General features: G+C 39.4%; 1 protein-coding gene across 1 annotated transcript in view; it reads right to left on the bottom strand.

The window, feature by feature from the left end:
• Positions 1–16466, bottom strand: part of STAM (signal transducing adaptor molecule) — a 103238-nt gene extending 86772 nt beyond the window's left edge. Inside the window, exon 1 of the mRNA XM_045874331.3 lies at positions 15741–16466. Within this exon, the coding sequence (XP_045730287.1) occupies positions 15741–15780 (40 nt within the window). The 5' untranslated portion in view covers positions 15781–16466. The remainder of the gene's footprint in view (positions 1–15740) is intronic.
• Between the last annotated feature and the right edge of the window lie 282 nt (positions 16467–16748).

Below are 16748 nucleotides of genomic sequence, written 5' to 3' on the forward strand. Positions count from 1 at the left end.
TCTCATCTAGAAGACAGAAGCAGAAAATACTTCATTCCGGGAGAGCAGTATTACCCTAGTACCAAAACCAAAGATATTATTAGGAAAAAAAAACTACAGATGAGCATAGATGCAAAAATCCTTAACAAAATATTAGGCAAATCAAATCCAACAATATAAAAAAAGAATTCTACATCATAACCAAATGGGATTTATTCCAGGTAAGCAATGCTGCCTCAGTATTCAAAAATCAATAAATGTAATCCATCTCATCAACAGCTAAAGAAGAAAAATCACATGATCTTATCAATAAACTCAGAAAAAGCAGCTGACAAAGTCCAACAACTCATGATAAAAATTCTCAGCAAACTAGGGATAACAGGGAACTTCCTCAACTTGATAAAGAACATCTACAAAATATCTATAGCTAATACACTTAATGGTGAGAGACTAGTAGAAGCTTTACCAAGATCAGAAACAAGGCAAGGATGTCTTCTCTCATCATACCTTTTCACCAGCATACTGGACAAGATAAGATATAAAAGGTACAATGATTAGGAAGGAAGAAATAAACTTGTTTTTCCTTACAGACAACATGTTCGTTCATCTATGTAGAAAATCCAAAAATATCAACAGCAACAAAAAACTGGAACTAAAAAATGACGGGCGCCTGGGTGGCTCAGTCAGTTAAGCCTTGGACTCTTGGTTTCGGCTCAGGTCATGATCTCAGGGGCTGGAGATCAGCCCCCCACCCCCCCACCCCACTAGGTTCCCTGCTCAGCAGGGAGTCTGTTTCCTGTCTCTCTCTCTCTCCCTCTGCTCCTCCCCTCCCAGGCTCCTGCACTCTCTCTCTCAAGTAAATAATCTTTTAAAAAAATGATTTTGGCAAAATTGTACAAGGTTGACTGTACAAAAGTCAGCAACTTTCCTATATATTAGCAACAACTGTAATTTTAAATTAAAAACATAATACCATTTATATTAGCACTCAAATAAAATACTCAAGTATAAATCTACAAAATACATATAAAATCTATATGACTAAAACTACAAAACTCTGATGAAAGAAATCAAAGAATTAAATAAATGGAAAGATATTCCATGTCATGGATGTCTACAGCAGCTTTATTCAGAATCACCAAAACTTGGAAGCAAACATGAGGTACTTCAGTAGGTGAAGGGATAAACTGAGGTACATCAGAACAATGAAATATTATCGAGTGCTAAAAACAAAAAATGAACAAGCCACAAGAAGACATGGAAAAGACACACTACTAAGTGAAAGAAGCCGATCTGAAAAGCTAGATAATGCATGTTTCTAACCATGTAACATTCTAGAAAAGGCAAAATTATGGAGACAGTCAAAAAAAAAAAAAAAAATTAGTGGTTGCCCGGGGTTGGAGGGAGGACAAGATGAACAGGTGGAGCACAGAGGATTTGCCAGGCAGTGAAACTACTCTGTATACAATGGTAGGCACATGTTATTATGTATATGTCAAACCCCTAGAAGATACAACACCAAGAGTGAATGCTAATGTAAGCTATGGACTTTAGGTGATGATGATGGGTACTTGTGGGTTAATAGATTGCAACAAATATACCACTCTGGTGCAGGATGCTGATAGTTGGGGAGGCTGTGCATACGTGGGGACAGGAGGGATATAGGAAATCTCTGTACCTTCTGCTTAATTTTTCTGTGAATCTAAAACTACTCTAAAAAGTAAAGCCCATTTTTAAAAAATTAATAAAGGAATTAAGCAACTGTGTAAATGCTGATACCTGCCGTGTGAAAAGAGTTAACATGGAGTGGTATCCTTTAAAAGGCCTGTTTACGCATTGCCTGGTGTATAGGAACTTGGATTTAGGGAAAGTTCTCACCATTTTCAGAACTGAGAAGACTGGCTCCCAATGTCTAAACTGGTTGTACAGACAATATAGTTTATACTGAATACCTGCTTTCCTTCTGGGAGTCTGGAGTTAGGGTATGTACCAAGCAGAATACGCCTACAAGATCAGCTCCCAAGAAAAACCCCAAGCACTGAGTCTAATGAAGGTCCCTGGATGCAACACTCCACACAAGTTGCCACAACTCACTGCTGGGGGAATTAAGCATGTCTTCATTGGAAGAGGAGCCAAGGAAGCTTATGCCTGGTATTCCCAGACTCCACCCATGTGCCCTTTCACTTTGCTGATTGCACTTTGGGTCCTTTCACTGAAATAAATCATAGCTGTAACTAAAACTGAGTCCTGTGAGTCCTTGCTGAATCCTAGAACTGGGAAGGTGGGAGGGTGGTCTTGAGGTCCCACACACCTCCATCAAATACCTGCCCTCTCAGAAATTATTCTATTTCACCCCTCACCTTCATTCATACCTTCACCCTCAGAGAGATTACAGGACTCTTCTCTGGGGATTCCAGGTCAGTCCAAAAGGAAACACCTAAAGATCAGAGAATGACATGGAGGGATAGAGAGAAGTTCCACAGCAAAATGCATACCACATCAACTTACGAAGTTCAGTCAATTAAGGCCTAACCACATGATCACAGGTTCCAAAGTGCTTTCTATTTCTCTAGTATTAACCATGGGCAGACAACCAAGGATTATCAGCTATCTGAGAAAATCTTCTAACATGGAAGATAAAGGAAAAGACAAAACAGACAAAAGAAAACAGAATAAGGCAAGTTAGAAAAAATAAGAGCCTATGTAGGAGGGAAAAACTTCAGAAGAAATCATTATCTTCTGAAACAAAAGCTATACAGAAGTAGAAGTTAACCTATCTTGACTGGAACACTGTAACTCCAAGAATAGATAGGTTGAAAGACAGCATCACTATGACCCCCACTAACATTTTCGTTTTTTTTAACCTGAGGTGGGTTGGGGGTAGGAGGCCTAATCCATACCAAGATTCTTACCTGTAAGGGTTGGTCTTGGTGAAGACAGTGAAATTCCTACTCCTACTTCCCTTCAAAGCCCTGTTGCCTGGTTCAACAGACAATACTACTCATTTCCCCATTTTGATCTACCACTAAGAGCTGGAGATTTAAAGCAGAAAATAGCAAGCAGCCAATTCCATCCAAACTCTATGCAGGCTAATAATTCCTGATCCATAGCACAGCCCCAAGGGATAGAGCAACACCTACCAATTAGTCATTGCCACTAGAGAATTCGATTACGTATCCAATAAGGTGGCAGTGGGTGATAACCAATGAGTAGTGGGTACCTATGCCTAGTCACCCTACCATCTTCTAGTAGGGGAGATAACAAAAGCAGGTTATTCACACAAATTCCTGGTATACGAATACAAATATCCACGACAGCTGAGATCTTGGAAAGGTGACTTATTTGCAGGAAATAATAAAATTTGGACAGATATTCAACAAAATGGAATAAGTTTCTAATCTATGCCAGGCCCCAACTGAAGTAGCTTAGACTATAAAAAAAAGAGATGAAACCAGCAGAGAGAGACCTAAATAGATGACAGAAAAAGTGTTACAGAAAAAAATGGAAACCCTGAAGCAAGCTGGAAAAAAAAGGTAGAGACCTGGAGGGAGAGAAAAGGAGAATCAGGAAAGGCTTCTTGATATACCTAAAAACTAAGAGAACAGGATTAATAATAAACTCTTTTGTTTCTATTTAAGTAGTAAATATACAGTGGAGTATAATAAAGAATAAAGTTATGAAAACAGAAGTATAACAAAGAATCTAGGCTGGCTACCATAGAGACTACTTTGTGAAAGCTTGGAACCACTCAAAAGCCTAAAATACAAGATGAGGTGTTTGTATTAAATCAAGAAACAAAGCCAAGAGAATTTCTAGCAAGGAAATAATCTAATCAGAACTGGACTTTCAGGGGGAAAAAAAAAAGAATCTATTCCCCATATGTGAAGATGGTTTGCATGAGGGAAAAGAAGAAAACATAATGAGAAACTAACACTACTCTTGAAACTAAACAGATTACTTAGAAAGCAAATGTTGAAACACTGTTTAATTTCATTCAGGCTGCAGGGTATACCAAAAGGATAAGTGAGTCAAATTTACCTGTCACTGTTCAAGCTTCCATAATAGACTATAAATCCCTTGAAAATAATAACAATTTCTACTTTGGGTAATCTTTCAATATTCATGTTCTCAGCCTAAGGACTCAATAAATACTAAACCCACTCATGTAATTACAGTATGAATCCATAAAACTCAAAGAAACACATATACCTTTAATAGCATCTACTTCAATGATTTTCAAATTTTACTTTTCAGTGTGGGAAACCCTCTACAATGCAACTGTGATGCTACCTATCTGGAGTTGGTGCTGTTCACAGGTTGAGGGCACAGAACTCCACAAGTTTCCCCACTTCAGACACAAGCAACAAGCTCTGGGGTTCCCAAGTCCTATGCACTTCTGCCCAGCTGGCTCAAAATCAGGGGTTCCCATTATCCCTTCAGGTTCATTAATTCACTATAACAACTCACAGAACTCAGAAAAGCATTATGATTACATTTTTATTACAAATATACAAATCTGAACCAGCAAATGAAGAGATGCATAGGACTAAGGTCTGTGACAATCCCAAACCCAAAGCTTCTGTGCCCTCCGGATGGATCATCCCCCTGGCACATCAATGTGTATCACCAACCAGGAAGCTCAACCAAGGTTTGGCGTCTCGAGTTTTTATTGGCATTTCATTATGAAAGTATGATCGGCTATCTCCTGGAACTCAATCTCCAGGCCTCCTACCCCTCCCTGAAGGTCTGGCTAATATCATATGACTCAGAGTCCCAACCATCTAAGTCTTTCTGGAGTGATCGGCTTCCATGCTGAGTCATCTCATTAGCATAAACTAAAATATTGTCCAAGGAGCCCTTCTTGAATAAGATGCTCCTACCACTCAAGAAATTCCAAAGATTTAGAGGCTCCCTCTCAGGAAACAGGGACAAAGACCAGTCACACACTTTATTTTTCAATACTCTCTTTTATAAGAAAATTTTACCTTCAAAGAAACTCAACATGTAAACCAAATCCAAGTGGAACTGCTCTAACTGAGGAATCTCAGAGCTCTACCTCATAGACCCCCAACCCTTAGGAAGCCAAAGAAAATTGAGTGAATCATCCTGATCAATATCCTCTGGTCTAACATTTACTTCATCTTAGAAAAGGAAAGCAAGTCATTACTTTGATCTGATAGTGTACTTAAATAATTAATTCATCATCCTCACTGACTGGTAGACAAGCAGGCCTTTTAAAAACATAGTGCATTTTTGTAAAAGAAAACACTTAGATCTTGGAATCTGTCACCTTCTTAAAAAATATAATAGCTAAGCTTATTAAAACTAAAAATCAATAGTTTACTAGAAATGATATGCTTACGTCTGATCAAATATAAACTGCCTATGAAGGTAGCTAAGTATGATCACACAGTTCTGAATTAAGGTGTACCCAGGAGTGTATGGTTCAGTCATCAGCAGGTACACTGAACACTCATGAACTACCTTCTTTACTCTCTGATACATAAACAGGATCAGTACCTGACTCAAACTTATGTAGATCCAAACTCTAAAACTATTCAGATTATTTACTGATGCTGCCTCAAGATCATTAAGAGCAGCAGCAAGGTTCTTCTCAGTTACAAAACAGGTATCTTTTAAACTGAAAGAATAAAAACTGTTAGTAACAATTCAACATGGTTTTTTGAGTAGCAAAGTCAAAACTGTTTTCTAAGACAAAAACAGGGGTTGGAGGGAAAGTAAAAGTGAAACAAGGAAAGAGACTTGCTTCTAAAGAATTCAAAGCTTCATAATGATCTCATTTTATCCTCAGATTATCCTTACTTTAATACAAAGCTCATTTTATTGCACTTCACTTTATTGCACTTTGCAGATACTGTGTTTTTTTGTTTTTTTGTTTTTTTACAAATTGAAGGTTTGTGGCAACCTTGCTTTGAGCAACTCTATTGGCACCATTTTCCCATGTGTCCCATTTTGATAATTCTTAATATTTCAAATTTTTCATTACTATTATATTTGTTATGGTGATCTGTAATCAGTGATTATGATTTGCTAAAAGCTCAGATGATGGTGAGCATTTTTTAGCAATGAAGTAATTTTTAATTAAGATGTGTGCATTGTTTGTTAGACATGATGCTATTGCACACTTAACAGACTACAGTATGATATAAACTTAACTTTTATAATACACCAGGAAACAACAAAATTCATTTGACTCACTTTATTGAGATGTTCACTTTATTACAGTGGTCTGTAACCCAGGCCACAATATCTTCAAGGTATGCGTGTATACAAAGATCTTTGATGTTGCAATTGTAACTGTTTTGGAGCATCAAAAATTGCACCCATATTAAGACAATGAACTTAATAGATAAAGTGTATGTTCTTTTTTTTTTTAAGAGTCTATTTATTTATCTGACAGAGACACAGCGAGAGAAGGAACACAAGCAGGGGGAGTGAGAGAGGGAGAAACAGGCTTCCCGCTGAGCAGGGAGCCCGATGTGGGGCTCGATCCCAGGACCCCGGGAACATGACCTGAGCCGAAGGCAGACGCTTAACGACTGAGCCACCCAGGTGCCCCTAAAGTGTGTGTGTTCTGACTGTCCACTGGCCATTCCCCCATCTCTCTCCCTCTCCTTTGGCCTCCCTACATTCTCTGGGATAAAACAATATTGAAATTAGGCCAACGAGCAACTCTACAATGGCCTCTAAGTGTTCGAGTGAAAAGAAGGCCACATGTGTCTTTAAATCAAAAGCTAGAAATGATGAAGCTTAGTGAGGAAGGTATGTCAAAAGCTGAGATAGGCCAAAAGCTAGGTCTGTTGTACCAGTTAACCAAGTTGTGAATGCAAAGGAAAAGTTTTTGAAGGAAATTAAAAGGGAATACTCCAGTGAACACACAAATGATAAGAAAATGAAGCAGCTTTATTGCCAATATGGAAAAAAGTCTGAGTGGTCTGGAGAGAAGATCAAATCAGCCACGACATTCCCTTAAACCAAAGCCTCACCCAGAGCAAGGTCCTAACTCTCTTCAATTCTATGAAGGCTGAAAAAGGTAAGGAAACTACAGAAGAAAAGTTTGAAGCTAGCAGAGGTTAATTCAAGAGGTTTAAGAAAAGAAGCCATGTCCATAAGACAAAAGTGCAAGGTGAAGCAGCAAGTGCTAACGTAGAAGCGACAGCAAGTTCTCCAGATCTAGCTAAGATCATTACTGAGGGTGGCTACATCAAACAACAGATTTCAACGTCGACAAAACAGTGGCAAAGGATGCTTATAGTGGCAAAAGATGCCAACTAGGACTTTCATAGCTAGAGGGAAGTCAATGCTTGACTTCAAAGCTTTGAAAGATAGGGATTACCCTCTTGTTCAGGGCTAATGCAGCTGGTGAATTTAAGTTGAAGCCAATGCTCATTTACCATTACAAAAATCCTAGAATTATGCTAAATCTACTCTGAATTATGCTAAATATACTCTGCCTGTGCTCTATATATGGAATAAAGCCTGGAAGACAGCACATCTGTTTACAACATGGTTTACTAAATATTTTAGCCCACTGTTGAGACCTACTGCTCAGAAAAAAAAATATATTCCTTCAAAATATGATTGCTCATTGACAACGCACCTGACCACCCAAAAGCTCTGACAGACATGTACAATGAGATTAATATTGTTTTCATGTCTGTTAATACCACATCCATTCTGCAGCATGTGGATCAAGGAGTCATTTTGACTTTCAAATCTTATTATTTAAGAAATACATTTCCTGGGGCGCTGGGTGGTTCAGTCGGGTTGTGTGTCTGACTTCAGCTGATTTCAGGGTCCTGGGATTGAGCCCTGAGTCGGGCTCCGTGCTCAGCAGGGAATCTGCTTGTCTCTCTCCCTCTGCCCCTCCCCACTCTCATGCTCTCTCTATCTCTCAAATAAATAAATAAAATCTAAGAAATATATATATATATTTATATATACATATATATATATTTCCTAAGGCTACAGCTGCCATAGATACGAACTCCTCTGATGGATCTTGGCAAAGTAAATTGAAAACCTGGAAAGGATTCACCATTCTAAATGCCAGTAAGAACATTCACAATTCATGGGAAGGTCAAAAGATCAAGATGAACAGGAATTTGGAAGATAGTGATTCCAGCCGTCGTGGATGACTTTGAGGGGATCAAAACTTCAGTGGAGGAAGTAACTGCAGATGAGGTGGAAAGAGCAAGAGAACTAGAATTAGAAGTGGAGCCTGAAGATGTGACTGAATTGTTGCAATCTTATGATAAAATACGAACAGATGAGAAGTTGCTTCTTATGGATAAGCAAAGAAAGTGGTTTCTTGAGGTGGAATCTACTAGAAAATGCTGTGAAAACTGTTGAAATGTGACAAAGGGTTTAGACTATTATATAAACTTAATTGATAAAGCAGCAGCAGGGTTTGAGAGGATTGATTCCAATTTTGAAATAAGTTCTACTATGGGTAAAATGCTGTCAAACAGCACTGCATGCTACAAAGAAATAAATACTTCAATGAAAGGAAGAGCCAATCAATGTGGCAAACTTCGCTGCTGTTTTAAGAAACTACCACAGCCACCCCAATCTTCAGCAACCATCACGCTTATCAGTCAGTAGCCATCAACATCAAGGTAAGACCCTCCACCAGCAAAAAGATTATCACTTAATGAAAGCTCAGATGATGGTTAGCATTTTTTTTTAGCAATAAAGTATTTTTTATTTATTTATTTTTTAAGATTTTATTTATTTATTTGACAGAGACCCAGCGAGACAGGCAACACAAGCAGGGGGAATGGGAGAGGGAGAAGCAGGCTTCCCGCTGAGCAGGGAGCCCGATATGGGGCTCAATCGCAGGACCCTGGGATCATGACCCGAGCTGAAGGCAGATGATTAATGACTGAGCCACCCAGGCGCCCCAGCAATGAAGTATTTTTTAATTAAGGTATATACTTTTTCTAGACAAAATGCTATTGCATACTTAATAAACTACTCTATAATGTAAACATAACTTTTATATGCACTGGAAAACAAAGTTCATTTGACTCTCTTTACTGCAATATTTGCTTTACTGCGGTGATCTGAAACAGAACCAGCAAGATCTCCCAGGTATGCCTATACTCAAAAAGAGGAGATTGAGAAATCTGCCTAGCAATGCCCAGAAAAACTATGCAGAGCCTCATTTGGATTTCAACAGTCTTCTCAATGGATTGGAGAACTTTTTCTGATAAGCAGCTACTTTTGATTTTCTCAAAATTTATAACTATCAAAGATTTGGGGAGGTGAGAAATGCTGACAGGATGACTGCCCATCATGTTCTGGCTATAGGGAAAAAAAAAAGGTCAGTCAGCTTAGAGCTCTAACAGTTCATCAAAAATGGCTAACAGAGAAAGCAAGTCTTAAAGAAATTATTGTCTTTTTTGAAATTATGGTTATCAATTTTTCCAAAATGTTTCATCTAATGTTCCTATCCCCTGACCACCAGAAACTGTTTACAAAGAAAAGCAATCTGAAGCTCTACTAACCAGATAGGAAGTAGGCGTCAAAGGAACAGCATGGAAGCATCTCAGAAAAAAGCACAAAATAGAAATGAAAACCTAAAAAGCTATACAAGGAATACCTTACAGGAGAAGTAAAATCAAAACAGAAGAAACAATGAGTACAATTTCTTAACCAATGGTTATCAGACTTTTAACAGACCTGTGTTCTAAAATTTTCATATTTCTCCCCTGAGCATGTTTTCACAGTAACTGATTCCACCCCTTAGAATCTGAGTAGCCTCTAGAGGCTCCACAGCTATTTCTAACTTTATTATAAGAGAAGCTAAAATGTATCCATTGCTTACTGCACGGCAAGTACTGTGTTAAGTCCTTTATATGCATCATATCCTTAAAACAACCCTAATCAAGACTAATGAAGAGAAGGCTATGTCAGGCCAGAGGAGCCACACCTAAAAAAGTAGTATAAAACCAACAAGGAAATATGCCTTGAGAAACATAGTGGAAGGTGAGGCTGAAGAGGTAAAAAAGGAGCTAAATGCCCTACATGCCATGCCGAAAAGTTCAAATTCCTGTGAAAGTTGTAGATTCACTGAAATGCTTTAATCAGAGGAGATATATGATTATTCTACATTTCAGAAATATTATCAGCCACCTAGAAAATGACTGGGGACAGACTGGAGGCAGGGATAACAGAGGCTACTGTACTAATCAGAGAGTTCAGTGATCTAGCAGCAGCAGTGAGAATAGAAAGAATGGGAGGCAATGAATTGAGGGAAAATAAATGTGGATTCAAGAGCTTATGAGGAAGATAAAGAACAGAGACTATAGCAACACCGCATCCTTGAGGGCACGTTCAGTGTACTTGGCACACAGATGACAGTATGTGTTTGTTGTCTGGAATGTAGAAAATTACAACTACAGAAGTCAAGAATGACTCCCAGATTCTTGACATGTGTGACTAAACTGAAGTACCAGTAATCAGAACAGAGGAAAAGCATACTTGAGAAGAAAAGTTTGAGTATGATTTTGAACATGCTGTTGAAGCATATTCATCTCTAGTAAAGAATTAGAATGTCATGTGTTTTTATAACTATTCCTCATAGCAACTCCATGGGGTAGATATTTTAATCCCTATTTACAAAAGTGGAAAGTGAACTTAGAGGGCTTATGTACTTGCCCATATTGTGCCCATTTACTAACAGCAAATGCCACACCTGCAACTTAAACCCAAAGCCCAAAGTCTTTCCATCACACCATACTGCAGGAGAATAAATGTACCATTAACATTTATGAAAATTAAACTGGCTGTGGCTTATAATACTGAAGAGACCAGAAAAATAGACTAAAGACATGGCCAAGTCTGTAAGAGACGAACTGGTCCAAAGTACTCTGATTAGGAATGCAAAAAAGTACTATTACAAAAACAAAGACATGATGATTTAGCAGAGGCAGAGTAATGATTCAAAGATGCCTCTAGGGTTTCAAATCAGGATAACTAGAACACTGTAAAATTACCATATAATGAAAATAGAACCGGACTGGAAAATAAGTTCAGTTTTCTGATAGATTGATTTCTAGGTGATAACACCAAATAGAAATACAAGACTGGAGATGCAAAAAAAAAAAAAAAAAAAAAAAAAAATCAGTACTTTATTATTTGATAAATACTTACTGAGTACTTACTGTGTATCAGATACTGTCCCTAGGTATTAGGGATAGAAATGAAAAGCTCTCATCGTGTGGAGTTTATACTCCACATAGGAGACAATCCATCAATTAATGTCAGGTAATTGAGTACCATAAAGAAAAATGAAATAGAACAAGGAAAAAGAGTGAGGAAGTAAAAATGGATTTTTTTTTTTAACAGTAGGTAATTAGGGAAAGCCTCTCTTAGAAACTCATTTGAACAGTCTTGAATGATGTAATGGACATCAAGATCTTCAAATACCCAGGGGAAATACATTGCAAGCAAAGAAGACAGCACAATATAGAGATAAAGGCAGGAATGACCTTGGAGTGTTCAGACCCAAGAAGCTTAGAATGAGAGAGTTTGGAGGTCAAAACTGTATCAGAGACACAGGAAGGGGCCTAACTAAGCCATTATAAGGAATCTGTATTTCCCTGTAAGTGGGATGGGAAGCTCCTGGAGGTTTCTGAGCAGGTAAGTGACATAATCTAAGATTTTTAGAAGATCACTGACCTTTGTATATAAGAACTGACTATAGGGGGCAATTGTGTAGCCCAACTATAAAACCTCTTGCCACACTCTAAGAAAGAGATATCAATGACTGGAGCAAGATAATAGTGGTAAAGAAGTGATGAAATTCTGGACATATTTTTTTAAAGTAGAGCCAAAAGATCTTACTGATAGAATGGATGTGCAATGTGAAAAAAGAAAAAAACCATGATGACTCCTAGACATTAGAGATGAGTGACAAGAAATAGCGATGGTGCCATCTAAAAGAAACAGGCAAGGATGAAGAAAGGAGGACGTTTAGGTAAGAAAACTAAGAACCATTTATCACTATATCCCATATTAAAGATAAGGAAACTGAGGCACGGTGTCTTTGCTGATAAGCAGCAAAGTTGGGAAATGAATTGAAGTAGTATAGCTCCAGAGTCTGAATTTTTAACACTAAGCTAAATTGCCTAGTAAGACTGCAAGGGGAAAAATGTCAAAGAATTTCTAGAACTGAGCCTGAGTCTTGGTTCGACATTTGGAAGTCACAAAAAGGAGAGGCCAAAAAGACTAAAAAGAAGCTAAGCAGAAAATCAGAAAAAGTTTGGTGTCCTGGAAAACAAGTGAATAAAGTAGATCAAAGAGGAAAGCTAAGAGATCAACAAAGAAATAGACTAGGGATTGACCATTAGATTTGGCAAGACTGAAGTCACTAGGGACTTTGAAATAAAAACTTCATGGCATTAGTTATAATTCAAGTTGAACTGAGTAAGAAATACAACATCCAAAATGAGATTCATGTATTCAAAAAATGTTTGCTGAATGTTTTATTAGTGGTCTACGTGCTTGGGATATAGTATTGAGCAAACCAAATCCCTGTCCTCACGGAGCTCACATTCTAACAACATATTTCAGCATTTCTTACAGGGAAAAGCTATGGACAGTATTTTGCCTCTTTGTATAAAATGTTACATTATACAAATCAGTGAATTTCTGATTCACCAATTCAGTTTATGAATAAAGCTAAAGACAGTTAATTTTGAAGAAATACAAATGTATACAATGTTAAGAGATAATTAAATCAAGTGACTTAGTATGACTACCTTAAGGTCACACACTCATTGGACAAAGTGACAAGGAGTGTTGTTAAATTTATTCTACACACCATATTCTATATACTTTACTAGTAAAAAAAATTAATATGGGAGTCTATTGGACTTTTTCCAAGTATCATTTACTGGGAGTCTCTGACAGGTCTCCTCAGGATGACCTCTCATATTTTCATATATGGATCATAAGGAGAGAATTGATCCAAATACGAGAACCTGACTAACTTTAATAGGTAAGCTTTCCTAGAGCAAAAGAATGTCCTTACATTCAAGAAGCTTCCTGTCTAGCAGGCTCAAGTGAGACAGTCTCAATTAAACAAACATTTATTAGGCACCTACTATGTGGCAACTAATAACATAAGGAGCATAATACAGGATATAACTATCTTTAATACTAAATAATTTGGTAAAGACAAAGTGTTGCAGGAGTTTGGAAAAGGGCAAAGATTACAGTGGGCTAAAAGAGTAGTTCTCAGCTGGGAGCTATTTTGTGCCCCCAGGGGACATTTAGTAATGTGTGAAAACTTTTAAAATCATGGGGGGCAGCACTGGTGAGGTCAGGCAGGCTGCTAAACACCCTACATTGCAAAGGATAGATCTCCACAACAAAGATATTTATCTTGTCCAAACTGTCAATAGTGTCACTACTGAGAAATCCTAGGCTAGAGTAATCAGGAAATGATTCAATAACAAGCTAGATTGAGTTGGTGTTTAATCATGAGCACATGTAGTCACATGTAGAAATGTAGAAGAAATAAATTAGAAGTGAAAGTATAAAAGCTGAAGGAGCCTATGTTTGAACTGACTGGTGTAGGTACTGGGAAAGAGTTTGACATTAAGAAATTTATTTAAACCCAGTGGAAATGTGTGTTTAAAAGTCAGTAGGATATAAAAGTGAACGTAGTTGGAAACTAGATTATATACGGCCATGAAAACTAGATAAAAGTTCTGGAAACAGAAGGAGGTATTAAGAAATTGTTTTATTTTGAGCATTTGCCCTAGAAATTATTGTAATGTTATGAAACTGCTTGAGAGCAGCAACCACGCCTTATTCATCAATCTCTTATGTCACTGAGACAGTGTCCTGTAAAAGATCTTTCTAGACTTATGATGAGGTCAAGTCTCAATAAACCCATAGTAAGTTGAAATTATCCTAAGCCAAAAATGCATTTAATTCACCTAACCTACCAAACATCGCAGCTTAGCCAGCAGAGTGCTCAGAAAACTTACTTTAGCCTCTAAATCATCTAACATAAAGCCTATTTTATAACAAAATGTTGAAAATCTCATATAATTTATTGCATACTGTACTGAAAAAGAAAAACAGAATGGTAGTATGGGTGCAGAATGGTCTAAATATATTGGTAATATACCTTCACAGTTGCGTGGCTGACTGCGAGCTGCAGGGGGGTGTCGTTCTCTGCCTAGCATCACGAGAGGATCATACCAACCGCATATGGCTTTCCCGGGAAAAGATCCAATTCAAAATGCAAAGTACAGTTTCTACTGAATGTATATCCCTTTCGCACCATACTAAAGTTGAAAAATCGTTAAGTCGAACTACTGTGAGTCGGGGACCATCTGTACTGTGTGCCAAGAGCTTATTGAATTAAACGCAATTTTCCAATTGTTTATTAAATATTATTGGCTATCTCTAAAGTTCCCTCCACTGCTGATTCAGGCCATGCATTTACACTGGAACCAAAAATAGCAATCATTTAGTAGGTGACTACTATATAAGGGCACTATAGTAGGCCCTTTACACATATTATTTCACTGAATCACAAACAATGTATTTTTCCACTCTTTAAAGATGAGCACTCTGGGACTCAAAAGAGCTTCCATTACTTGCCCATGATTTCACTATGAGCTTGGCAATGGCCAAGATGGGAATGAACCCTTTTCTAATCTTAACCCAAACCTCCAAGTCTCAGTGACATGCTCTAAGGAAGAGTTAAAAAGCAAAAATCAACACCTGCCACTCATAATTAAATTATACAAAGTAACAAAAAGCAATTTCATAAGGGTGTCCTTATATTTCTTTACCACAGTAATTAGTCATGGTATTTGGCTTGCTTTCATTCCATACTTGTGTGTCAAAGTAGTTCCTAAGTGCATTCAAATCACCCCAAAATTCTACTCCAGGAAGCTCAAAGTCTTGTAATTATTACCCTCAGACCGGAGGGGTGGGGGGGTGGGGGGTAGGAGGGTGGAAGCTAACCTGTTGAATTGGTATGCTCAGTACCCAAAACCAATGACTCAGAAAACAGAAAAACCAAACAAAAAAGGCATTTCAAAATCAAAACAAATGAGCATTTTCAGATTTAAGGTCCTCTTCCACACTTCTTAAAGTACTGAGAGACAGCCTAAAGAATGCAGCACAATGGCTCGGGTCCTGAATTCGGTTTCAGTTGCTGCCAAGTATTCCATTTTCATCTCTCCCAACGTTTTTGAGAGTCTACCCTTAGCCAGAAGCTCTCGCCTCCCGTTACAATTACAAAAAAAAAAAAAAAAAAGGATTTTAAAATGCCCTAAGGAAGCTCATCTAAAACATTCTCCTAGTTCCAAACGTTTAACGTTTATCCAGGGAAACACTTTATTGGAGGGCGTATAATCCTACCCTAGGTAACGTACTGCTCAGCTCTCAACTCCCTTCTTCCAGAAGCACTGTCCCAGCACCAGATGCTACACGAGCTGTTCCTCCGAGGCCCTCCACATCAACCCTCCAAAGCAGTTCTTTCGAAACCCACAGCCCTCGCCCAAGGCCCACTTCGCAGGCTCTCTGAGTCCCATTTCTTTCAAAAAGGATGAGCCAAGCCCCCAACCTCCTCCAAACTCTTCAGAAAGGAGCCTCAGGAAAGGGGAAGCACTCAGCCCCGGCCAGGGGCTCAGGAACGCACGCAGAGAGCGGGCAGGGTGGGCTTGCACTCCGGCGCGCGGCGGACAGGGAGCGGCAAAAGCACTTACCAACATCCTGATCGAAGGGATTGGTGGCAAAGAGAGGCATCTCCGCTGCGCGCCCAGGTGTCCGCAGGGGCTCCCCCTCGACACCACGGGAGTCAGGGAGCGACGCAGAAAAGAAGACTCGTCAGGCAAAAACAGCAACACAGACGGACTCCACAGGGTGCGCGACAGCTCCACCTCTCACCGACCCCCAGCTACCGCGGCAGCGGCGGCGGCGGCGGCGGCAACAGCGAAGGCGCAGACAAGGCCCCCCGCGTGGAGCCTGTCGGGAACCTGGGCGACCTCGGCGCTGCCTGCTCAGAACCTGCCCGGCACCTGCCCCACCAGAACAGACCCCAACATAGCGCCCCCTCTGCCTGACTCCCCTTGTGATCGGTCATACCGGAGGGTGGGAGTAATGCCTGCGTTTTCTGCTTTTGCTTTGGCCAGGAGTCTCCGGAGGAAGGGGTCCTCCAGGCGCGCCGAAGCCGACTACCGAGCCCAGGAGTGAATCAGAGACTGAGCAAGAAAAAGGGTCGCGTGAGGGTTGAGTGCGACCCTGTGCTCGCCTCTCACTCCTTCGGTTGTCATAATTTTATAGTCCCTTTTGAGGGGGATGGAAACTCCTTCGTTGGGGGCCACCTAAGTTAAAAAGCTGTGGGTTCAGTTGCTGCCTGAGGTGACAAGAAACTTGTTTGGATGAAGTCATGTGAGCTGAACGGATTGGCCCGAATCCTTCAAGAGGGGAGTGTCAGGGCGCGCGGCTCCCTCGGAGAGGCTGAGGTAACGCTGGCACCTTCCCGAGAGTTCCTGACGCCTGGCTTCTGAATCTCTGTCGAAAGCACTTGTGGCTGGGCGTTGGCACTACTGACTGCAGTCACTAAGCAGTTGTGATGATTGGAAAATAAGTTTCATACCCCAAGAATGTCTACGAGAGCCCCTCCCCACCCCAAGACCGAGCAAAAAAAAATCAAACAAAACTGCAAATGGAGCTAGAAACGGATGAGGGATTCCTAACAACTTAAAATGTTT

This window comes from Mirounga angustirostris, unplaced genomic scaffold (assembly GCF_029215605.1).
Source record: "Mirounga angustirostris isolate CCGP_5_RB_7025 unplaced genomic scaffold, mMirAng1.0.hap1 SCAF_5, whole genome shotgun sequence".
Taxonomy (NCBI): Eukaryota; Metazoa; Chordata; class Mammalia; order Carnivora; family Phocidae; genus Mirounga; species Mirounga angustirostris.